Source organism: Branchiostoma belcheri, unplaced genomic scaffold (genome assembly GCF_001625305.1).
Source record: "Branchiostoma belcheri isolate BF01 breed outbred unplaced genomic scaffold, Haploidv18h27 scaffold201, whole genome shotgun sequence".
Classification (NCBI taxonomy): domain Eukaryota; kingdom Metazoa; phylum Chordata; class Leptocardii; order Amphioxiformes; family Branchiostomatidae; genus Branchiostoma; species Branchiostoma belcheri.
In genome coordinates this window covers 224,917-251,382 of record NW_017803503.1, presented here as the reverse complement: position 1 = coordinate 251,382, position 26,466 = coordinate 224,917, and the positions used below count along the sequence as shown (strand labels likewise).

General features: G+C 38.8%; 1 protein-coding gene across 2 annotated transcripts; it reads left to right on the top strand.

Moving 5' to 3' along the window:
- Nucleotides 1-263: 263 nt before the first annotated feature.
- LOC109469394 (phosphatidylinositol 4-kinase beta-like) lies at nucleotides 264-26,190 on the top strand. Of its 2 annotated transcripts, none has more exons than XM_019767898.1 (18): nucleotides 264-510; nucleotides 7,075-7,654; nucleotides 8,413-8,533; nucleotides 9,387-9,467; nucleotides 12,172-12,320; nucleotides 14,475-14,650; nucleotides 15,127-15,217; nucleotides 16,176-16,312; nucleotides 16,984-17,072; nucleotides 18,087-18,234; nucleotides 19,279-19,416; nucleotides 20,355-20,498; nucleotides 20,823-21,005; nucleotides 21,537-21,802; nucleotides 22,689-22,821; nucleotides 23,253-23,373; nucleotides 23,869-24,067; nucleotides 24,128-26,190. In XM_019767898.1, the coding sequence occupies exons 2-17, from the start codon at nucleotides 7,192-7,194 to the stop codon at nucleotides 24,051-24,053; spliced, it is 2,625 nt and encodes an 874-aa protein (XP_019623457.1). In that variant the 5' UTR covers nucleotides 264-510; nucleotides 7,075-7,191; the 3' UTR covers nucleotides 24,054-24,067; nucleotides 24,128-26,190. The 2 variants fall into 2 exon arrangements, with proteins under 2 accessions (XP_019623457.1, XP_019623456.1); XM_019767897.1 differs by having other exon boundaries at nucleotides 266-500; nucleotides 23,869-24,057; nucleotides 24,118-26,190.
- The last annotated feature ends 276 nt before the right edge of the window (nucleotides 26,191-26,466 follow it).

Genomic DNA, 26,466 nt, shown 5'->3' with positions numbered 1-26,466 from the left:
TATATTTTAAAGAATATTGCCGTCAGAAGGTATAGATATTATGTTAATAACTTTAAATCTAATTTTCTAGTCAACCTGGTCACCCCTTCACCTATTTCAATAATGGATTCATCTATGTAAACGTCAACGGGTAGCCAGTGACTCTTTATGGCGAAATTGTATCTCTCGTATTTTTTATTTTCTCAATTCTTTTGCTACTGAAATATTTACAGGTATATCAAAGTAAAATTTCAGAACAATATAGTCGTGGAATTTAAATTTTATTTTTATATAGGGGTATAATTTGCAAAAACTAACACTTAAAAAATAGATGCGGTGTTTCTGAAACCCCTTAAACAGCCTTGAGGGGTGGACGTGCCACTGCGAAGGCTGGCTCGTACACAGCACAGCTAGCTGCAGGCGGAGTAGACTGGAGACAGGCGGGCCCGAGGGAAAATTTCGCCGTAGATGTAGCGTCCTTGCACCGATCACCTAGTCTGCAAAGTAACGAAGCTAACCAGGTATGTGCAGGTACGCAACTTTTTTCTGTACGCTTGTTTTTAACGTCGGAAAAAGGGCGATCTTTGCAAGGAGGTGGGAGGGGGGCGTTTTGACAGATATTTGGGTGCGGGTGGTCTGTAGTACACTACAGCGGTGTACATGCTTGTAACATGATGTAGTAAGGCGTTACAACGCCTGCAAACCTGCTTCTACATGCTACACAACAGACAATACTTTTTGAACAGGCTCAAACCATTTTTTACCACATTCTAGATGTTTAAAATCGCAGGATCTTGAGATCAGTTGATAGCTCGCGATTTGCGTTTGTATTTTTTTTCAGACCAGCTCAAATTCTGTTTTAATAGATCTTGAAATAGGATCCTCAATGAAATAGTTTCGTTAGTTGCATTTACTACAGTCTTTTACGTTTGTTTATGCACGATCCAAAATCCGAAAGCACCAGAGAATTTAGTTGTGTTTACCCTACACTCCGATAGTATCTGGATTTAATTAGATTAAACCCCCTATGCTGTGAGTGTAATTGATCTAGACATACTATGCAAATGTTGTTTACTCCAGGCTTAGTCTGGATCCCCCATGTTTGGCTTATTTTTTGTAGAGATAGGAAAAAAAGCTCATCTTTTCAAGTTCTGTTTTTTTAAATGATGAAGGAAATCAACTAACGGTTACTACATTTTATAGATTGTTTGAACAAGGGGGTTTATCTTTGGGGGGCCCGCAAGCCCTTTTCCGTAGAGCGTAATTGGCCTTTTATTTCTACGTAGAGCAAAGACGGACCGCTCTAATATTTTTGTGTAGAGTGTATTCAGCATTCATTTTAATTCTACGTAATGCGTTGTAGCCACTTGGAATCTATCGTAAAGCGTAATCGAGAGGTTTCTGAATTCAGCGTAGAGCGTTGTCGGGACCCCCCCTTGCAGGCCCTCTCTTTGGTGTAAACTTTTCATTGGGCAAAATTCTGGAAAGTGAGGGACTAGATAAGATAGGTTAATAGGTTGCATAGCAGCTTAATCATGTGAAAGTTCAGGGTATTCACCTGAAAAAAGCTTCAACCAGCAGTCACGTTTCTCGTTTATAACCTTAGGGCATTTAAAATTTCATCATCATTAAAATTTGGTCCTACCAAATTACAGTGTTTATTTCTACATCAATAAAAAGAAATATAACACAATTTTTACAACATTTAATACCACGCCTGAAAGATTTAAACCTGTTTTCAGGAGCTAAGGAAGTGGCTTTGGTGTGCTTGTAAGAAAACAATAGGTTATCAGTGTCAGAATCACTGTGTAAGGAGATAGCTACTTCCTCAGGGGAGGCTGCCATATCACGTTACCTACTGTACAGTGTAGCTCTGTCATGGTACATTTGTCACAGAGAAAGACAGATTGTTTCACAGCCAGGGATTCACCAATTAAGGAAGTATAATTATCCAATGCTTTGTACAATTAGTGATTCGTTAATGTACAATAATACCTACCATTATAAAGCTGGAATTGCAAGTTGTTCTAAAAAAATTGTCTGTAAATACTAGTACTAGTACCCCCCCCCCCCCCCGGTACCCTAGTAGTAGTAGGTTTCAGGTGGGTATTTCAAGCAAATGCAATTTGACACTCAAGAGACTATAGAAAATGAGCAGATATAGTTGGAATTTTTCTTGCCCTTTTTTTAATTTAAAGCTTCAATTTCAATGTTTTAATGAAAGATGTATTATGCATTATGACTTAGTATCTCATAATCTTCCAGAATTTTATTACATCCATGTTAAAATGTAGCTGAGTAACATGTCTAATCCAGTTTGGTGATTTAATTAGTAAGAATTTGATCAGATTATCGCACTCACTCACCATCCGGATTATCTCGTGACTCAAGAATGTCCGAGCACACTGTGGATGGCGTAACTCAAACCTGTTAAATTTCCCAGAATTCCAAGTCTCAGAGCCTTGGCCTGTGAGTGAACTTGAAGAAGGGTGTGTATGGGGTTTACATGGCTCCTATTTGCTGATCTTACTACACAATGTGGGAATGTTGTGGGTTGTTGTTAACTCCCATACGTATCCTCTTGATGAGACCCAGCTGGCCTGTTCTCAGCCTTTGTTCTGAATTCTGTTGAAAATTGTTTTGGAAGTCAAGGAAAAACAACAATATCATAAGAATATTAATCATATGTGCTGTGACGTTTTTCCACGGTTTTTACAAAAATACAAGGGTCATAACGTAATCTTTCAGTAACTTTTTGAATTTTGTTTAAAAAACTGCATTCACGTCAAATATATAGGTAGCAGCACTCTCAGCTGAATTATGTATCAGTAAATTATATGGTGATTTACATAAAACTTGAAGGAAGGTACAAAATGTATTAGTACATGTATTATTTATTTGTTTATTTATGTATTCAGTTTATTTCTCTCAAGTTAGTCCAGGTTGTAAAAAAATGAAGAAGAAAAAGGAATGATAATAATAATAAGGAACTAAATTTGCAAAAATTGATTGTTCAATGATGTATAGAATATTTAGTGTTAGGCAAATAGCTTTTGGAGTATCTTTTTATAGTGTATTATACCAGTTGTGTATCCCTAAAAAAATAAGTGTTAGACTTAGAAATACCCATCTGCAGTCTACATTTTGCAGAGACATTTTCTATATTGCAGAAGAAAAATTAAGCAACCTGCAATTTTGAAGACTGAAAAAAATCATACTTTGACTCTCTGCAATATTGAAGAACACTGAAAAAATGATTTCTACTACTACTAAATGCATTACCCAGTGACTAGTTTGACATAAACTGCCAAGCCATTTTTAGCTGACACACTGGGCATAGTTATGTAATGACAGAACTGGGTTACTTCATACTAGGACCCAACTGGTCAGTCACAAAGTCCAGTTGGTCTAAGTAGGATCCTCAAAAATTGGACGGAAATCAGTGCATTGTTGTATCAGGCTCTGTTTGCACTGACTGTTCACACATACAGAGAAGATACTCTGACAAGGGGACACCACTGTATTTGCTCACACATTGGCATCCATGCTAAGGCCATACCAAGTAAATTTTATGGATGACGTCCTTTGTCTTGTACGGGTCTTGTACGGGTTCTGCACAACACCCCTAGATTGGGGTAAAGCGTGCAGGGGAGCTGTGCGATGCGCTATTGCTGCTTCTTTAGGTGTTGAAGTACTGCAGCGTTGAACTTCCTTTGGAGACCCTAAATCTAATGCGAGAGGGCGAATAAAAAACAAGAAGGGCCCTAAAAACAAGATGCCTAGATTAGAAATATACTAAGAGACGACAAATGTTAGGACACAAATTGAATGAGGTGACACAGTGTAACAAGCAAGAAGTATTTTAGTCATCTTCAAAACAGCAATAAATCAGATGGAACAGCAGTTGTCGTCCTGTCCTGTTTTGCGGCAAATGTGCTCTTACCTACTGTAAGTCTACAAATTTCCGCGGTATATTTAGATTCGCGGGGACCTCTGTACCGCAAATCTATTTCCCCGCGAATATGTTTTGCGTAAGTGTGCCCCCCTCCCCACATGCATTCACGACGGTAAGCGAAACACAAACACACGCGATTCACAAATCACTGCAAATCAACTTTATTCTTAGCAAATGTACGTATGTTGAGTACTAAAATCTTTTTAAGTTATACTGATGCCAAAAAATTATAATATTATGAGACACCGAATCGCGATACTGCGGCACTGGCCGTGTCAAACGTGCACCGCCGGACAAAAATCTCTGTGTGCAGAGCGCCGGCCATGCGCGCCCGGGCGCTTGAAAATTGCGGGCACATCGGGCATATCTACAAATATTTTGATTAAAAATATAACTGCTGGTATCTGGTTATGTTAGTTGATTCTCTTTTGTGCCCTGCTTTGCGGGCGTTTGCTTGTTTGTTTGTTTGTTTGTTTGTTTGTTTGTTTTGCTGGATAGAAACGCTACCATGGGCCGCTACAAAACCGAAGGCGGCCTTTGCATACTTCCGGGTTCAAAATCTCGCCGAAGACGGCATAAATATTTTTAGTAATATATATTTTCCCGAAAGATTCTTTCGATTATGCATTTCTTCACTAGAGTATCGATGTGTAGTCGTGGAAAATAGCGTTTTAGCGCTTATTTCCGAACAAAGAAAATTGTTTACACGTGCGTCAGATCGATCGTCAGCTATACCACCGGCAGTCTCGCGCGGTGCACGAAACATTTTTGCGCCGCGTTTTAGGATATAAATGCCGGAACACGAACTTTTATTATTTTAAATATACACTTTACACATTTTTCTTTGAAAAATAGCCAAGGAGAAACCGCGAATCTAAAAATACCGCGGATTGTCCATTTTCCCGAAACCGCGAACTTTAGGCCCCGCGAATCTAAAGAGACTTACAGTATTTCGCGTTACGGGTTTCATGTCAATCTGGCACTGTTGTGACTCTTTGGTCATAGTTACAGCATGGTTACAGGAAGCGGAATTTCTTGTTTTTTTTTCTAGCAACAGGCCAAAATCAATGCGCGCGAGGACGTCATCCATAAAATTTACTTGGTGTGGCCTAATCTACCAAGCACATGTTGGGAAGAGTGTTTTCTGGCTGACCATTTTTGTAACACCGGCACTAGAGCCCTTTAAATGTTCAAATTTGGTCATGTTTTTCCTAACATCTGCTTTGATTTCAGGCTGTTCAGAGGTCATGAGGAAATATTACTTCCGTTTTCGCTCCCCAAATGTGTACCGTAAATTCGTTATTTACTATATGTACTTTTGCGATGGTTTAATTTTGCTGTTGATGTTTTTGCAGAAATTCTTGGTTGAAATAAACAGTTCTACAGTAATCATGCAAGGGAAACATATTCATATTGTCATAAATTTGCAACGGTAAATTTTTTTCTCCGACAATAATTTCAAGAATAAAAGGGTTTACAGTAACATGGAAGGAAAAGTTTGACTAAGGCCACACCAATTTAATTTGTTGGTTCTCGGATTCGCCTCTTTGTTTTTTTCTGATTTGCAAAAAAAAAAATTTGATTCTGGTCCTGAATCAACTAAAAAATGCTCATATTTTGCCCCCAACAGTTGAGGAAAGTCCTTTTCTTCCTAGTTGTTACAGTTTTCCCATCTATCATTGCAGTGGTTTGATTAAAAGTTCAAAATTCAATGTTTAAATTTAAAATTTAACCCAGCCTTTTGTGTTGACTTTACTCCGTAGCATTTAAGCCTATAATGGGATGCCTAGACCTGTTTTTATTTTTATTTTTTTTCGCCCTGTCGCTTCATATTTTTTCTGAAAAAATCAGAGAACCAACAAATTAAATTGGTGTGGCCTAACCTCAGCAAAAATTTTAATTCAGTATCAAACAACCAACATAACACATCAACTTTGTTATTATATCAACATTTTGTTCCTTTTTTAAGCTTGGTAGAAGGACATTTCCTATGAGTTAACGTAGGTCAATTGATTTGTTTTTCATCGATTGTTGCCTGCCACCACTATAAATTTTTTCAATGTGAGTGTAAAATGCCATTGTTTTTATTCTAAATTCTAATGAACTTGAAATCTGAATGACAAAATGTAGATCATTTTGATAATTGACAAGGCAGTTGTCTTATGCAAGTGATGCCAAAAAAAGACAATGCCCCAATGTGGTGAACACATTATTGTTTGTCTTAGACAACAATGCAGATTCAGGTCCAAGTATTGTTACAATTGCTGGAAGAATGCGTGTCAAAATATGCAAATGAGCTTGGATTTAATGGTTGCTAGTATGTTTGGATGGCCCCATTGTAAATTTGCTCTGAATACAGATCATATTTACACAGTGTACAGGCCATGCTTTAGATACTAGTATATATATAGCTTACGCTATGCATAATGCTAAACCTTGACCTATATCATACAGATACAGTATTATTTAATGCCTAACTTTTTTTGATAACCCCATCATATAGCTTTGTGACCGGTGCTAGCTAGAGTGCTCGTTTTGTAACTGGGAGGTCGTGAGTTCAAACCCCGGCTGGGTCATCTCATAGTGATACCAAAGACTTTAAAAATGGTACACAATAAATTAAAATCTTTCTCTGCTTAGCACTCACTCAGCACATATGAGAAAGAGTGTGGGAAGGTCAAACACACAACACTACCAGCGGACCAGCCCCATGATGTAGTGCATTGCACAACTGTGTGTCGCCCAAGGGCTACGAAATAGAGATGGGCACCACCCTACGCTTGACATAAGAGCACGGGAGACCTTCTTCTTCTTCTTCATCATAGCTTCGAGTTTGAGTACAAAACTTATTAACAGAATCAGCAAATCTTTTTTCATATCTTACCATTACAACTTGTATTTTGACCCTTTCCTCTTAGATATTAAAGTCCAAACTGTAATAGAGATAAAAAAGTTAGGATGGCCCTACTACATTTTAAAATTTTTTTCACCAATCTATTTTCATCCACAGTTGAATTAACGTAAACTCTTTCAAAATATTATACATCTGTATGATATTATTAAATTTGCAATAAATTTCTTATTAAACACACAGAGATGTACTTTTTGTTAATAACACAGTTTGGTCCTTTCTGTTTCAGATAGCTGTGTGTTACAGAAATGAGCAACCATATCACTGGAGAGTGCCAGAGAACGCAATACCAATAGTATCAACCCATGCTCTGAATAAAACCGGTTCAAACTCGATCGACAGAACCATGGCCGACATACAGGAACAGGACTGCGGCACGTTGCCCGTGGTTACGAAGGAACAACAACAACAACACGACAACAACACCAGCCAAAACAACAACAGGCATACCGAGGAAAACCACCAAAACGTCGCCGCGAAGTTGTCAAACTCCGAGAAAACGGGAGGTTTACAGGAAGGCGTTACGTGCCAGTGTGGCGGAGATTCGACCAATCAAGACACACACGTGAACGGCGCCGAATCATTGGCCAAAAGGGCGGCAAATCTCCACCTAGAGTTGGACCTAGCCGAAGTAATCATAGACAAACACAAGGAACACACGAGACACTCGAGAAGTAAAGAAGAAGACACTGTGCCGCCCCCTAAACAGTCCTGGCTGCTGAGACTGTTTGAGTCCAAAATGTTTGACATGTCCATTGCCATATCTTACCTGTATAACTCAAAGGAGCCGGGGGTACAGGCATATATCGGTATGTATTATGATCTAGTCCCTTACTTATAGTATAAAATAATCTGTGTGGTGACGTAGTGGATAGAGCGTCTGACTGTCAAGCAAGAAGACCCAGGTTCAATCCCCAGGGTTGGACCCAGACATGTCCGGACTTGCACCCAGACGTTGTGCCCTTGGGAAAGGCACTTAACATGCATTTTCCCCCCTCAGTTAGAGGGATCCTGGGCCCTACTAGGGTTTGGGTTGGCGCTAGGAAGAGCATCCAGCCGTAAAAATCCTGCTTCAAAAAAAGACTTGTACTTGGTGCAAGCACGTCTAACCCCTGGTTGGGGAAAAATGACGTAAAATTCGGTTAAAAAAAAAAATTAAACTTTAAAGGTGTTCTTTTATGTATCAAGGACAAACTTATTGCCTAAAAGCCATTTTTATCCACTATCACGTTGATATATTAGCAGTTACAGGTACATGTACTTAGTACGATGCCAAGAAAAACTCCAAAGTTTCTGTATGGTAGTATTGGAACATTAATTGTTGATAACTTACTCTCTATGTAAAATTCCCATTTTGGTATCATAATACGGGTCATTTTGCCATCAAATATGTTGTAGTCCTCTTTTTCAATAAAAATATGATGTTCAATATTATAAAGTTTAAATCAAACATTGAAGACTGTCAAAGTAAAAGAATAATTGTTAGTTTTAGCATTCTTTGTTATTTTATAAAGTTTATTGTTTTCGTTTGTTATCTAACATTGCTATATTTTCTGTCCAATTTTAGGGAACAAAATGTTCAGTTTTCTGGAGGAGGATGTAGATTTCTACCTGCCTCAGCTGTTAAACATGTATATCCACATGGGAGAGGACATGGCTGACGCACTGCACCCGTACATAGTCGCAAGGTGGGTAAACTAAGTAACAGTACATGGGTGTCCAGTGTTCTAGCCAGGCCTGTTTAGCATAGGGCCCCCTATACTATGATTTTGACCCCCTATACTATAATTTTGACCCTTTATGCAGCTATAATTTTGACCCCTATGCTAAGTTTCAAACACCATAGGCGTGTTTTGGGAGGGAAAACCTTCATAAATCTTGCAAAAAATGATAATATAACTTTAGAATGAAGCTACAGTAAAGGGAAAACCTGTTCACAAAACCTGTTCCACATTAAACAAGAAAAAGTGTCTCAGGGGGTTATAAGTTTCAAAATTTTTCGGCTCAGTGCGTGATTTGCACCACGAAAGTTGCTCGTCTGTACCTGACCCCTATGCTATGAAAAATTCCTGGCTAGAACACTGGTGTCATTGTATCGATGTAAAAATTTTCATATTTATGTTTACTGAAGGAAAACATATTGTTTTTGCTACGTATACGTTTTCTCTTCTTCCCTTCCAAACACTGACCTCTGACCTAGCCAATGACCTGATTTGTTGACATCTCTCACCATGGTAACTGGTACTCAGGGTTACATGATGTTGCAATTTTATAGTAGGAGGGATTTTTACTCCTGTTTGATCATATATATACATGTAATGTATGAATGTATTTGAGTAAGAATTAACAGAGCAGACGATATGTGAAGGTTAACATTAGGCATTTGCTACCTTAATTTCTAGTTCTTTTTTATGCTTTTGAAAATGCATGTTTACTTGAGACAATTCTAAAATAGTGCAGAAGAATGATACGAAAACCAAGGTACAAGTCTAAGAAGTACATGTAGAGTGAAACTTTGGAAAACTGTTTTTATATTTCCAGGTGTCGTGGAGGTATAAACTTCTCACTACAGTCATCCTGGTTACTGGGAGCTTTCTCTGCGGACGCTAGACGACATTCAAGGTAAATTGTCTGAGACTTGGCCAAACCTTGCAATGCCGTGAATATACATGGACACCATAAAGTCGGTCATCTCTGATTGCAGTGTTGTACATGGAATTACTTCTGATTTATTATGTTTACTGAAGGAAAACATATTGTTTTTGCTCAGTTTCTAATCCTCTTCTTCTCCAAACCAAAAAAGTCAATGACCTGAACCAAATGTCTATTAAGATGATGGTAATTAGTGTTGGGTTATATGATGCTGCAATTTTATAGCAGGAGGGATTTAGACTCCGGTCACCACATGTATGAATGTGTTTGACTTTGAGTAAGAAAGAAAGAAAGTACTGTAAGTCTACAAATTTCCGCGGTATATTTAGATTCGCGGAATTCGCGGGGACCTCTGTACCGCGAATCTATTTCCCCGCGAATATGTTTTGCGTAAGTGCGCCCCCCTCCCCACATGCATTCACGACGGTAAGTGAAACACAAACACACGCGACAAACACAAATCACTGCAAATCAACTCCATTCTTAGCAAATGTACGTATCTTGAGTACCAAAATTTTTTTAAGTTATACTGATGTCAAAAAATTATAATATTATGAGACACTGAATCGTGATACTGCGGCACTGGCCGTGTCAAACGTGCACCGCCGGACAAAAATCTCTGTGTGCTGAGCGCCGGCCATGCGCGCCCGGGCGCTTGAAAATTACGGGCACATCGGGCTAATCTACAAATATTTTGATGAAAAATATAACTGCTGGTACCTGGGAAGTGTTAGTTGGTTCTCTTTTGCGCCCTGCTTTGCGGGCGTTTTTTTTTTTCTTGTTTTGCTGGATAGAAACGCTACTGTGGGCCGCTACAAAACCGTAGGCGACCTTTGCATACTTCCGGGTTCAAAATCTCGCCGAAGACGGCATAAATATTCTTAGTAATATATATTTTCCCGAAAGATTCTTTCGATTATGCATTTACTGTAAATCCATTTAAAAATGCGGTTGGAAATTATAGCGGTCGGCGAAAAATGGACAAGCTCACGTCACTTAATTATAGCGGTGTGAGAACATGGCTGATGTGTGTAAAAAAAATTTAAAAGTCGCTGGCCTTTTTTTTGTAAGAAAATAAAAAAAGCAGTTTACGCCAGCGAAAATCAATTTTTACAAAGAAAAAACAAAACAGGCACGCCGATGGTGTCTGGAAGTAAATAATTTACAAAGTACTGTAGCGGCGCGGTGACTTCAAAAAGTTCGTAATTACGCACGCTTGTGTTGCGTGCGGCACCGCCGCCCCCCTCCCCAAGCTCCATGCCGCGGCACGCTATGCCGCTGCACGCCGCTACATGTCCGGCGCCGCAGACGAGCTTACAGCGAAACCCGGCGTCTTCGCCCTAGGATTGGAGCGTAATGGAATCCATGACGCCCTCGATAAAGTTCTACAGACACTGTAGCCTTTAACAGTAACGTTTAATCGTATTTTTTGCCGTAAAAGTTGACTCGCAATTTTCGAAAAACTTGTGACGCCATTTTTTTCACTCGGCGCTTGGTTCCCGAATTTTCGATTCGTCTTAGTCGTAGCACGCTATTAACGCTTTTACATTTTGTAGTACAAATGACGCTTAACATTTGATTGTATTTCTACCTAGATTTCTACCTCGAAATTAAGCAGATTTATGCCGCATTTCTCGTGGTTTGTAACTTGTTTGTGAAGTTGGCCGCCGGGCCGCCATTTTGTTTGTTGTTGTCTGCGCGCTTGGGCGACGCTGAATTTTGTAACTCGTCTCATTTTTTTCGATATTGTCCCGTAGTAGCACAAAATGAACGGCTATCGTTTCTGTAGATTTATGAAGAAACTTCTAAATCGAAATATACGCTAAATATTTATAAATACTCAAGTGTAGATAAGCTGGGAAATTTCAAAGCGTCACTGCGTCACATGTGTTTGTGCATGTTCACAAGATTTTTTTTACTGTGGTTTGCTTAGCACTGCATAATTGTTAGAAATATGAACTACTTTATGTTTAATAAATATTTTATTTCTGGAAGCACATCAGTGTTTTGCTTGTTCCTATGTGAAGCACTAGTACTGTGCGTTGTGTGCATGTTGTAGTCAAGAAATGAAGCGTGATTGCGATCGTACCGTAACGAGCTTGGGGCAAGAGGGAGGGGGGCGGAAGTGGTAAAAAAAAGTTGCGATCATGAAAATTTAGCGGTGGAATAGTGACCGCTAAAACCGCTATAATTAAGTGACCGTTATCAAATCAAGAATTACAGTATTCACTAGAGTATCGATGTGTAGTCGTGGAAGATAGCGTTTTAGCGCTTATTTCCGAACAAAGAAAATTGTTTACACGTGCGTCAGATCGATCGTCAGCTATACCGCCGGCAGTCTCGCGCGGAGCCCGAAACAAATTTTTGCGCCGCATTTTAGGATATAAATGCCGGAACACGAACTTTTATTATTTTAAATATACACTTAACAAATTTTTCTTTGAAAAATAGCCAAGGAGAAATCGCGAATCTAAAAATACCGCGGATTGTCCATTTTCCCGAAACCGCGAACTTTAGGCCCCGCGAATCTAAAGAGACTTACAGTACAACATATGTGAAGGTAAACATTATGCATTTGCTTTGCAAATGTTACCTTTCTAGTTTTGTATTACATTAGGTTCTACCAGGATGTCTAACCTTTATTGACATGTTTAAATGACATGTTTGATTCCAGGGGTATCAAGTTGCGTAAGTTGATACTGTCGGAGGAACTGCGTCCGGTCCGTACCAAACGGGAGGTCCTGAGGCTCCCCAGTCCGACCAGCCCGACGACTTCTCCGACAAAACGCACGCATCAGCGCTCACGGTCCGACTTCGCGGCGGGTAAGACAGACTGAAATCCACAATTGTAATCAGTCTTAGAAAGCAAAGTACATTTTGTAGTAAAGTCCTAGGTTGTAACGAAAACTTTGCAGTAAATGTGAATCGACTTTGTGTACTTGCATATGCATGATAACACACACACACACACACACACACACACACACACTCACACACACACACACACACTCACACACACACTACATGTGTAGACAACTATATAAATATGACAATTCATATATCGTTTCATTTATGAATCATATCCTTCTCAAAATGCCTAAAACCTGTCAAAACCTGCAATTTCTCAAAGTTTAGGTCATTTCTATACTTATATTAATATCGTGTGCACGTCTGCTTTTCTTGCTTTGAATTCAAACATCCAAGCTCTAAACATCCTGTTAATTTCAGTTACGCTACTAAGGTTCTTCTTAATTAACCTAATTAACCATCCTTTCAGCCATGATGGTCAGTTCAATAACCTTGACGATCCTACGCGGTAGCAAGGTCGTTGGAAGGGCACACGATGACAGCCTAATCTCGGGGGAGTCCACGCACTCAGGCTGGTTTTCTTTACGTTTTGTTGCTGTCATCTCGCAGGCCTGGTGTTTTTCACTGTAAACGCTTGCCAGGTCACCCACTTTTAAAGTTCTCAGCTAACTAAGGCTATAAAAACATTAACTCACTGATGGCTTCGGTTCCATCCTCTGTATATATTATCAGGGCTGGAAATACTGGATGCATGTGCACCTTAGCGCACCCAATTTTTTGGTGCACCCAAATATTATCGTAGGTTTACGTATGTTAAATTATTATGTTAAATGTATAGTAGTATACAGAATATTCTTAACATCCAAGTGTCAGAAAATTAATAAAATCATTGTTGTAGTACTTTTCTTTAGAAAAGAACATAGTATTACTTAGTTCTTGCTGACATTCTAGTAATTCTATTTTGTTTGGTGCACTTAAAATTTTTTTGTGCACCCATTTTTTTTGGTAGGGTGCACCGGTGCACCCATTCCCAAAAATGAATTTCTAGCCCTAATTATAATAAAGATGAAAGATTGAAAAGATAGATGTAAAAATATATTTTTATGAACTTCAGTAACACTGAAAACAACTTTTAAAATCAGTGCCTAAATTCTGGGATCCTAAACTGAATGAAAAAAATAAAACACATAAACACTCAATAAGAGTACAAGCAGGTTATATTTTTTTCCTTCGACTTTCATAATTATAGGCCTAAAATAAGAATTACAGTTGAATTCATTGTCATGACATTTTCTTGGGTGATCAGGCTTTAAACCTATTTAATGGTGGGGGTATGCTGCATTCTTCAACTCATAACACATTTCCTTACAAACCCAAGACAACGCAGCCTTGTACAAGCATGCTATCGCTATCTTGCATGTTGCTAAATTTCTGACAGCAAGCATTTGTTCACAATAATGATATGAAAGCAGAAACACATTTTCATCGTTGCACATTACATCTTCTTCTTCAATCATTACATTGAACACTGTGACCAAAGTTACACTAGATCCTTTCTCTGATGTTTTGTTATCAACTTTCTCCCTTCTTGTGTTCAGCTTTGCAGATTTTGATTCTTTCTTGCTGCATGCTGTTGAAGTACATGTACATGTATGATAGTATAGGTTTGACTGGGGCAAAAATGAGCAAAACCTGTGTCTTGCCCATTTGTGTAACTTGAAAAAAAATGGTCACAGTATACAGTAGCAACTAGTACTACAGACAGGATATAATACTTGTGTCAATGGAAAATTATCTAAGCATCCAAAAACTGGAAGAAGTGTTCACATTGGTGAGGTGGCAAAAAATTGTATGTACTCTGTGGTCCTTTCTTTATGTTTACCAAAAGAAAACATATTGTTTTTGCTCTGTTTCTTCTTCCTCTTCTTCTCCAAAGAAATAAGGTCAATGACCTGAACCAGACGTCTGTCACCATGGTAACTGGTGTTGGGTTACATCATGTTGCAGTTTTATAGCAGGAGGGATTTATACTCCTGTCACTACAAATATGAATGTGTTTGAGTAGGAATTAACAGAGCAGACCATATGCGAAGGTAAATACGTATTATGCATTTTGCTTTGCAGTTTGCTTTGTAGTTTGTAACAAGTATTTTCCCTCTGTCCATCCAGCCATGATGACAGGTCCGGCCGCCCTCCCCAGTATCAAGCGTAGTAACAGCATCAGTAAGGTCACGACGGGTGACCTCACCACCGGCCGCGCCTTCGACTCGGGCTGCACGTGCTTCGACAGTTCCATGGGCGTCATGAACGACTTGTTCGGAAAACCTACAGAATGTGTCTGCAATGTGAGTTAACACTATCTCCCAAAAGCCTGGATGCCAGACTGTTTTCAGGCCTAGTAAATAAAATGTTGTGTTTACTGTTTCCCAACTGATCCGAAGAAAGATTTTTTTGTGGATCCATGCAACTAAATATTGCAAGGGACATAAATTTTGCAAGCTGGTTGATCTTTTCTAGCTCCATGATCTGACACCTGAGTGATGAAACGTACAATCGGTTTTCCAACATTGCCATTGAAAATATAAGTGTCCTCATGCAACTCTAAAGATCATGGAGCTAGAAAAGGCCGGTCAGCTTGAAAAATTTATGTCCCTTGCAGGGTTCCATAAAAAAAAGGCTAGGGTCGGCAGTTTTATTTGAGTCCATCAGGAAACAGGAAATGCAACAATTTTTTCCTAGGCCGTTTTTAAGTTATTAGAGAGAGTGTATTGTGCAGGTAATGTTGATGTTGATGTGACTAAACAGTCTCTCGTTGTTCCAGGCCCCTCGTCTACAGCCCATGAGAGAGTTTATAAACGCCCTGATGGCCATAGGCAGCAGACTGCAGGGTCTAGCCACCAGGGAACTCAGAAGTAAGGCTGGACCAAACAAGAGAAATTATACTATCATGAAAGTTCATCTGTGTTGGTAGTTACATGTTTAAAGTTAAAACTTTTGGTCCAACACAAAAAATTCTCTCACCTAGAGCTTTCGAGCAGTCACTCTGGTCTCCCTCAGTAGACTTCAAAGAAGCCACGTGACAAGATTCACTGGGTCAGTCTACTGAGGAAGACCAGAGTGACTGGTTGAAAGCTCTAGGTGAGAGAATTTTTTGTGTTGGACCAAAAGTTTTAACTCTAAACAAGAGAAATTATAATGGGACAAAGGAGAAAAAGAAAAAAAATATCTGTAAGGATTTATGTGCAAGAGGGGAGAAATAATTGTCAGAAATAAAAGCAACAAAAAAGGAAACTTAGGAATGAAGTGTTTCAACTTCTTACTACACAATTTCAAAATGTTCATGTAGCAGGTATTTTCTGGTAACTCTGGCCACTAAATATTGGTAATTCTAAAGTCACTAGCTTATAGAAATAATATTGCCTTCCAGTGAGTATTTATTTTGATTTGTTGTCTTGCCCTTGGTTATGTTAACTGGCTACAAGAAAGATTTTGTACATAAACATTGATATTATGCAATTTCAGTTCCATTATCAATATTATTTACATCATTAAGTCATTTATTTAGTTTGTTTTCTGTACATTATTAATTTGTCCTGTTTCTTTTATTATCACGACGATTATGATTGTACCTAAGTTAGTTCTTTTACTTTTTCTGTTATTATATTATGTATTGTTCTGTGCAGGGAGCGTTGAAAACCGCCATTGGCGATATGCTGCCCCTGGATAAATAATTAAAAACGAAATGAAATGAAAATAAAATTGGACTCAAACAGGATTGTTTGTGCAAGTGTAACTTTTAAATCATAAACACTGGAGTGGCAAAATTTCTACAAAATTTCTCATGGATGTTAATTTTTTTTTGTTTCCCAGCGTCCAGATTGTACGCGGAGCTATCGTTGTTGAACCTGAACCTGCCGGCGCGCGTGTGGCTGCCGTGTCATCCCCCGCAGCATCACGTGGTCCGCATACCGCACTCCGCAGCCGTCGTGCTCAACTCTAAAGACAAAGTGAGTTCATCTTTAGTCTGCTCAGCCAAAAATGATGTGGTTGTCATAGGCCGATGGTTAGTCTTAGTCTTATAGGTACTGGATCAAAACCCTCTCACGCAGTAGCGTGCGTAGTCCAGTGGTTAGCGTTCCTGCCTCTGGACTAAGAGGTTGGGAGTTCGAATCCCGGCTGATGTCGCTCACCCGACATGCATGCTACTGTTTAGGGTCGCAGTCCTTAGGACGGGACGTTAAGCCATGGTCCACTGTTCATTGCGCTTGTCGAAAAGACAATGAACCTGTAAATACTGTACATAGCGTCTGTCTTTTCTGTCACGACCAGTGGAAGATTAGCTCTTCAATGACCTAAACTGGTTCGAGATCACTTTCACTTTTCACTTTCTCTAGGACATAATGTCCAGGTGAGGTCCAGGTGCAAAGCTAAGTACGGCCGGTGGTGGTGGTGCTCGCAACAAAGTGAAACAAAACTTAACTATCTGTAGGATAGGAATTATTTTTATTATTTGAGATGGTAATGTAAAACCAGAATCCCTGTGTATGTGCTCCAAGAATTAGTTAGTTCCAGGTCCCAAACCATTGCATGTCCAGGCTAGCAGCTCAGAATAATAATGATGAATATACATTGTGTAGTTGGACTTTTTAAAATCCTTTTATTTTTTTCTTCCCCCCAGGCTCCATACCTGATCTATGTAGAAGTTCTGGAGTGTGAAGATGCCAACACTTGTCCTGTTCCAACCAAGATACTGGAGAACACACTAAGGTACAGAAGATGTAACAATAATTAGAATTTTTGTATGTTTCTAGTTGCTATGTAGGGCTGGAAATACCACCTGTACAAAAGTCATGTATTTGCAGGTTATAATTGGTGCAGGTCAAATTGGGCTACCTGCACCTAACCTGCACTGGTCCAAAAATATAGCATCCTGTAAATACAATTAAGTTGGCACTAAAAAGAATTGCCAGAATCAAACCCACCTTCAGGCAGTGTTCGAAATACCCGTCTGCAGTCTGCAATCTGCAGATAGATTTTCAAGATTGCAGAAGAAAAATTTATACAATCTGCAATTTTGCAGAAGGAAAAATGGGCTCCAGATTCAATAGTTTTCAATTTAGCAAACTAGAATTCTCTGGCCCCAAGGACAGACATTTACACTTAAGCTCCTCACGGTTTTGAAGCAACAGGAGCTTCTTCACTAATTTGCATCATCCTTGTCTATCTTTTGTTTCCCTTTGGACTTCCAAAAAATTGTCTTTGAGAACATTATTGGTTTGAGAAGGTTGTAGTATGGAGGCTTGTGTATTTGCAGAAAGTATTTTCAAATTGCAGAACAAAATTTTGACTCTTCTGTAATATTGCAGAGCACTGAAAAAAAGTATTTCGACCACTGTTCAGGCCACAACAATTTAATTTGTTGGTTCACGGATTTGCCTGCTTGATTTTTTCTGATTAAAAAGAAACATTTCAGCCTCTGAATCAACTCTAAATGCTTATATTTTGGCTCTAACAGTTGAAGGAAGTCCCTTCTGTTCAGAGTTGTTACCATTTTTCCTTCTATCAATGCAATGGTTTGATTAAAAGGTTGAAATTCATTGTTACAAACCAGCTTGGTATGTTGACTTCATAGCATTTGGGGCTATCAGAGAATGCCTAGATCTGTTTTTATTTTTTTTGCCCTGTCGCTTTTTTTAAAAAGATCAGAGAACCAAGAAATGAAATTGGTGTGGCCTCAAGTTGTTTTTCCATAGTAGTAAAAAGGATGTGTTTTCCCCATAGGTATACGAGGTCAGAGGAAAATCTGCAGGAGTATTTCAACTCAGACAGTCCAGTTCATGCCTTCACGGTCCACCCTAACTTTGACCAGGACGATGACTGCTGGTCACAGGACGACATCGACCTGCAGCTGCAGTACGGGGACACACAGGTAGGGGGCACTCTTACACAGTCATGTCACCACTGGCTAAATAGAAAGAGGGTTCGCCAAAAAACAGTTACTCAACGAACTGTCAAACATTACTAATAGACAGATTCTACCTGAAACGTTGGAACGTCTCCAAAATCATATCCAGTTGCTTGAGTAACTGTTTTTTGGCGTATCTTAATCATAATGAAAAAGATATATATGTGAGTCTTGAAGAAATGATCTTTTAACCAAGAATTCCCCACAGGTACAATGTATATGATAGCAGTTTCAGGGTTCTTTGTAAATGTTGAATTACACAAGGTCCCTGAATTATTGTCAATCATTGCAAAAAGAAGTTAATGTCCCTTATTATATTTCTTTTGAAAAATGAAAAGTAGAGTTTGACTATGCTGGTTTAATTCCTATGATCTGTAATTATGAATTTATTATCAAATCAGAAAATCACAAATCATTATCAAATGTTCTATTCCCATGACACTTCCCATAACCCATAAAATCATATTCTCACAATTAAAATTGTACACCACAAATGCACATAAAATTACGAATCATTGATAATGTAAGGAAGGACAGTAATAGTTTATGTGATGATCGGGTGACCAACATGAGAATCCAGTCCATACGACCCATCTAAGGCCACAGCAAGTAAATTTTATGGATGACATCCTCCGCAGACTCCAAATCTAATAATTTAATGCGAGTGGGCGAAAAAAAACCCCTAGCAAAATGGCTAGTCGTACCATCATGGGCAGCTACTATACTGGGTTGGATTGGATGCGATGGAACATGCCAGTGTCAACATTTGTGATCAAATGCGAACCATTGTGCCTCAAGTTGTCTGGATCTCCAATGGTCTCTAAACTGATAGGCATATTATACAAAATTTGCCCATTTTCGGCATGTTGACCATTGTCAGAAGGCAAAACAATTCAATTTTTTTCCCCAAATCAGGCGAAAATTAATGCGCGCGCTGATGTCATTCATAAAAATTACTTGCTATGGCCTAAGTAGGTTTCCTTGTTTTGCATGCTCATTCCCCAACAGTTGGAGACAGGAACAGAGTTAGACAGGGATGAACATGATGAGACTATCCATGGCAGCCCCACGACCCTCAATAGTGACGATGACTCAAAAACTGACGACACTAAACCCACGCGAAAGAAATTATGGTTTTGGAATAAGGTATGAAACCAGGTGTCAAAGTAGGAAACTAGGAAATAATACAGTCAGTTTAGCCAGTTTTTCTCACCCTTGCTATACTTTCTTTTGACCTTTAACCTGTGGGTGACCTTTAACCTGTGGGTGACCTTTGCCTGGATGGTGACCTTTACCCTGAGGGTGACCCTTAGGCTGTTGGTGACCTATGACCTGTATCTGCTTGCTTGATAATGTATTGTTCAATGTATAAGGTTTTATTTGCAATCCTAAGTAAGAAAACATGTTAAAATCTCTAGCAGTTCTGAATTCACATTAGGCCACACCAATTTAATATGTTGGTTCTCGGATTTTTTCAGAAAAAATATGAAGCGACAGGGTAAAAAAAATAAAACAGGCTGGTTTGTACATTTCTGATTCAAACAATGGATTTCAAACTTTCAATGAAACCACTGCATTGATAGGTTGAAAACTGTAACAGCTTTGAAGAAAAGGGACTTCCTTCAACTATTGGGGCTAAAATATGAGCATTTTGTAGTTGATTCAGAGCCCGAAATGTTTTTTTTTGTTTGTTTTGCAAATCAGAAAAAACCGGGGAAACCAACAAATTAAATTGTTGCGGCCTCATCAGAAAAGCAGGAAAGCTTAAAAAAGCACCAAAGACTTGTCCATTGTTAGCATATTATTACCTCCGGGGGAGGAGACATCCTTCCGCGGAAGGGTTTTGTAAGAGATTTAGATTTTCATGTTCGCAGCTGTTTCTCGCATTTGGGTGAACGGATTTTTTTTGGACTTGGTATACGTTTTGCTATTGGTCTGTAGATGGTGCACGCTCTTTTGTTTTTATTGTATATGTGTTTTCGGGCGTGAAAATTATTTAGTCCTTTTAGTGGTGTTTACTATTAGATTTTCCTTCCCTTCAATCACAATCACAACACAATGTATTCCCTTGTTGTTTGATGTAGAAATCCGTGTCCAGTGACAGCGTGTCTCAGTTTTCCATCGAGAGCTCCACGAGTAACGACAGCAGAGAGCCACAGTACATCGCCGCCGCTGACGTCAGAAGAAGACTGTCGGAAAACCTGACAACACCTCCAACCAAGTTCAAGGTAAGTAGTACAAGTTTCCCTAGAATAAACAGGAATCTAAAGTGCATTGTAGCTAAAATTTACTAGACATGATTTATTAAATGTAAGAAACTCATACAGTATATTGTAGGTTTTCTTTTGATTCCAAGTTCAATGTATGAACAACTTTTTCTAGAATTACTAAGCTTTTTCAGAATCTAAAATATCTAAAAAATTAAGAAACACACTCAGTCTATTGTAGGTTTTCTTTTCATTTTGTTATTGATATTCCTACACTAGTATGAAACATGAATTTTGAGTGAAAAATGTGCAAATTTTAACATTTTTGTTTGGTTTAATTGTCAGCGTGACCCAGAAGATCCATCAGCCGCTGCTCTCAAGGAACCCTGGGAAGACAAAGTGCGTAGGATCCGCGCCACGTCGCCCTACGGACACTTCCCCAACTGGAGGCTCCTGTCTGTCATCATCAAGTGTGGGGACGACCTGAGACAAGAACTGCTCGCTTTCCAAGTCCTCAAACAACTACAGGTAGAGAACTGCAAATTCCAAACTTACACCACTTTATCTATGCCCCAAAACCTATTCACCATACAAAAGTCCAGACAATTGTGCATCCATAACTTGAACTGCTAACATAAAAAAGAAGAACACAAAATGTCCACTGAAATGACATAGACACCCCCCACAAGGCCGATTTTCGAAATTAACCATGGTCTCCACAACGGTAACTTGCCTACCAAAATCATGAACATCCATTCACATATACTTTAATTATCCTGTGAGTAATAAAAATGACAAATACAAAAGGACCACTGTAGTAACTAAGGGACTCCCCACGAGGCCCATTGTTGAACTTGACATTGGTCTCCCCAATGGTAACCTGCCTGCCAAAAATCATGTACATCAAACCATGCCTTCAAGAGTTATGCCACATAGTCTCCTACACTATAGCCTGATTTCATAGCCTTCTCGACGAAGGCAATTAGCAAGGGATACAGACACCATTGATTATAAAATGTTTACTGTTTGCTAATAAAAGTTTTTGTTTTTCCTTCTCAGAACATCTGGAAAGAAGAGCACGTCCCACTCTGGGTCCGTCCCTACCACATCATCGTGACGTCCGCGGATAACGGAATGATCGAGCCGGTTCTGAACGCGGTCTCGCTGCACCAGATCAAGAAGCACAGCCAGCTCTCGCTCTTCAACTACTTCCTCCGCGAGTTCGGAGACACCAACTCAGAGGAGTTCCTCACGGCACAGAAGAACTTTGTACAGAGCTCTGCAGCGTATTCCCTGGTTTCTTACCTGCTGCAGGTTAAAGACAGGTCAGTGTACGGTCTACAGCATTAGGCCACACCAATTTAATTTGTTGGTTCTCGAGTTCGCCTCTTCATTTATTTTTCTGATTTACCAAAAAAACCTGTATCAGCTCAAAATTACTCATATTTTGCCCCCAACAGTTGAGGAAAGTCCTTTTCTTCCTAGCTGTTACATTTTTTCCATCCATCAATGTAGTGGTTTGATTGAAAGTTCAAAATTCATTGTTTAGATATTAACCCAGCCTATTGTGTTGACTTCATGGCTCCTATCGTTGCATTTTGGGCTATAATAGGATGCCTAGGCCTGTTTTTATTTATTAGTTTCCCTGTCACTTTATATTTTTTCTGGAAAAATCCGAAAACCAAAAAATTAAACTTGTGTGGACTTAGGTTAGAGGTTGCACTTGCAGCACAGCAAGTCACATTGTTGAGTAGAGAGACTCTTTTTACACATCCAAGTGTTTTATTCACAGCTGATGTTTCCTTGACCGTCTGTCACCTTCCTCAGGGCAATTCTGACTGGTTCACATTGCACTGCAGCACCGAAACTTTTTACCAAATGTACAATGTTTACAAATTTAAACATATGATACTTGGTTACAGGGAATTGCATCTACAATGCGGTCCCAAATGCAGATGTAGAGGTTGTACTTATGGTACAACAAAACACATTGTTTACGTTTCCACACACAGGACTATAGGCAGAATTTGACATGAGGTTCTTAACAACTTTTTCTGTTTTAAACATTGAGCGTGTGCTTGAATCATAATATTTATTTAGTGAAGTCAGGGTATGACAATTCTCGCTAAAATATTTGCTTTTGTGCAATGTTTTTGTCTATGTTTACTTGATTGTATTTTCTGGACTGATTGATTCTTGTTTCTACCACAGACACAACGGGAACATTCTGTTGGACATGGAGGGTCATGTCATCCATATCGACTTCGGCTTTATCCTGTCCAGTTCACCACGCAACCTTGGCTTTGAAAGCTCGCCGTTCAAACTCACGCACGAGTTTGTGGAGGTAAACAAAAATTAATTATGAATATGACAGAAATTTAGGATATCTTAGTATACAGAGAAGTATGCTCTCATTATGTTTACCTTCGCAGAAGGAAAACATAATTTGTTTTTGCTCTGTTTCTTCTTCCTCTTCTTTTCCAAAAAATAAGGTCAATGACCTGAACCAGACGTCTGTCACCATGGTAACCAGTGTTGGGTTACATCATGTTGCAATCTTATAGCAGGAGGGATTAAGACTCCTGTCTGACCATATATATGAATGTGTTTGAGTGAGAATTAACAGAGTAAACCATATATACGAATGTTAACTTATGCAGTTGCTTTGAAATTGTTTCTAGTTATAAATTGATTTGTTGTACTTCAGTCATGGAGCAACATGTAGTACAAGACTTCGTAAAATTGAAATAAATGATGTCTGTTATCTCCTACCAGGTGATGGGTGGCCTGAATGGAGACATGTTTAAGTACTACAAGATCCTGATGCTACAAGGGTTCATCGCTGCACGCAAACACATGGACAAGGTGGTGCAACTGATCGAGATCATGCAGACAGGTACGGAGGGCTGGCTTTGTTCGGGAGCTAGAGATGTGTTCAGCTGCTGGTTTATGAAAGGTTTTCAAACTTTAAGCCCAAATTTTCGACTGTGCAACTCTGGTCTTGAGGAATGAACAATCCATCGCTTCCGTGATAACACACATGACTACGTGAGCAGTGGGTCATAGGTTGCAGAAGTCTATGGCGCCCCCCGTCTCTGTTGAGGGATGGTTGTAATGCCCTGATTTTGATAACCTCTTAAATCCCTCGTGTGTGTTACCTGCGTGACGTCATGGAAGCAGTGGATTGCTCATTCTTTGACAAAGACTGGAGTTGTACAGTCGAAAATTTGGGACAAAAATTTGGGACAATTGAAGTTTATTTTTGGGACAGTGCTGGGACAAAAGTTCTGTCAATCATTAATTGGAAATCAGCTTCTACTTGCTGAATGGGCTACCTTTGTATGATGAAATAAATAGAATGGTTGGTTAATGTTATAACCTTTTCTACCAGGTTCCCAGTTGCCATGTTTTAAGAATGGTGTGAGCACGGTGCGGGGCCTGCGCGACCGCTTTCACATGAACCTGACGGAGGAACAGCTGCAGCTGTATGTGGACAGCATGGTGGAGTCCAGCATGCACTCTCTCACCACCAAGCTGTACGACGGATTCCAGTACATCACCAACGGCATATTCTAGAACCATCACTGTCATTGTCAACAGCATATTCTAGAACTGTTTAACAATGGGATATACTAGAACAATCACTGTCAACTCTATCTTCTAGAACTTTGTTTAGCAATGGCATTTTCTGGAACAACCCAATCACCAATGGGATATTCTAGTACAGTCATTGCCAATGGCATCTTCTAAAACTCGTTTAACAATCATTTATGGCATCTTTTAGAATAACCCAATCACCAATTGTATATTCTAGAACAAACACTTTCTTCACCAATTGTATCTTCTAGAACTGTTTAATTTTGGGATCTTCTAGAACAACCCAATTACGGACAGCATATTCTAGAACAATCACTGTCATTGCCAAATGGCATATTCTAGAACTCTGTTTAACAATGGGATATTCTAGAACAAACACTGTCTTCGCCAACTGTATCTTGAAGTTCTAGAACTAAATATCATTGCTAGTGGAATCTTTAAAAATCCTTAGTTCACCATCAAGATCTTCTAGAACAATCCTGTTACAAGTAGAATCTTCTAGAACAAATGCATTGCCAGTAGAATATTTTAGAACAATTTTATCAAAAACAGCATATTCTAGAACAGACACTCCCATTGTCAACAAAATCTTCTAGAACCCTGTATTTACCAAATGGAATTTTCGAATCTAGAAGATTACATTTAGTTCAACAATGGAATCTTTTAAAACACCTATAACATTGCCAACAGAATATTCTACAACACTAGCATTGCCAAATCGACTTCTAGAACAATCCTTTCACCAATAGAGTCTTCTAGAACACACTGATTTCTAGTTTTCTAGAACAATTCTATCATCAATTGAATCTTCTAAGTTCTAGAACAAACTCCTTTCCTTTGGACTAGAATATGGGAAAATGGTTACTGTGTGCAGAAAATAACTAGGGATGTATAGGTGGAAAAAGTATGTACCAAGTGTTGTGAAAATGCAAATTGAAAGGAATTTTGAGTATAGAAGATGAACGTGTAAAAGTTGGGTCCCTAACTTTAAAGGTAAATAAGGGAGTGAAGGGAAGAAGTATATTGAAATTGTCGATCCTTTATTGCTGTGAAAGAAAAGTGATATTAAACTCAACACTATAAGGTGCTGCGAGAAACACATTCTTGGGTCCCCAAGCATTCAAACAGATTGTATGAATTTCAAACATCTGTTAGCCTGGTATTCAGCCTATTCTGGCTATGGTTTGTTCCAACTATTGCTTCAACACAGAATAGTCTGGATACCAGGCTACCAAATCTGTAAGGATTTGAATGTATATTAAATGTTTGTTAGGTTCTCTCAACGTGGAAGATGCTCATGCAAGTTACAATGCAAACTACTCTGTAGCCTTAAAGGCTGTTGCTTCTTTTACTAGTTATCACATTTATGATATTGTACATAAACATCATATAAATAATGTTATTCAGTCATGTACTGAAATTTACAATTGACAATGTAAGAATAACACAGGTCCATGCATGTTATACTGATAAACTATAGAAATTTTCAAGGTTTGCTATCCATGACTGAGAACTACAGACTGATGTAATGTTGCACTGTTAGGGTCATCGGGTATCTGACCTTTGACCTGACAAGGTGATCCATGATTGGTCGAAACTATTTCCTCTTAACTTTGTTTCCAACGGTCATTCTTTCCACTTGGGTCAAATGGGAAAATAATCTACAAGTGCAGAAGTGGTCACAATAGTGCTCTTGATTGGCTGCTGAGTTTAATTTGCATATGTAGATCAGAGAGGACCATGCATCTGATTGGTCCATGTAAGTTACATGTACGCCTTTCGTACTAATTTTGACCAATTTGAGACTTCTTCAGAAAAATGCTTGAATGTACCTTTTATAGTAAGAGAACAGGTGGCAGAAATAACATAAAATGCTTCTTCTCTCCCTCTATACAAAAAGAAAACCAGAGTTACAGTGTACTATATGGGAAAAGACTTGTACACTAATGTCTTAACACTCTTTGCTAATGTCTAATGTATATTCAATGTTAAATATATTGATAAATGATAAATAAGCTTTGACTCTACCCTATGGACCATGCTGTGAATATGTGAAGAAATGATGCAATTTACGTCATAGAATAAACACGGTTTTAAGGGACTTCCTGGTCAAGTTTTTATTAATGTCTTGTCTTCTTCATCCCATAAATTGTACATATTGATTTTGTATCTAATATTGAATCATCAGATAGTAAATAATAGTAGGTCACACATTGTTTGAGACATAAATCACAGAGCTTTGGCTAAAAAATACTGCATAGTGATTGCAAGTCACAAAAATGCAGAACTTTTATTGTTGCTCTCAGTCAGTAGTATAACACACACACACGCACAAAATGGACACCTTTTAAAACAGTCTACAAAAATATATCATTAAATGTTTTTATATTAG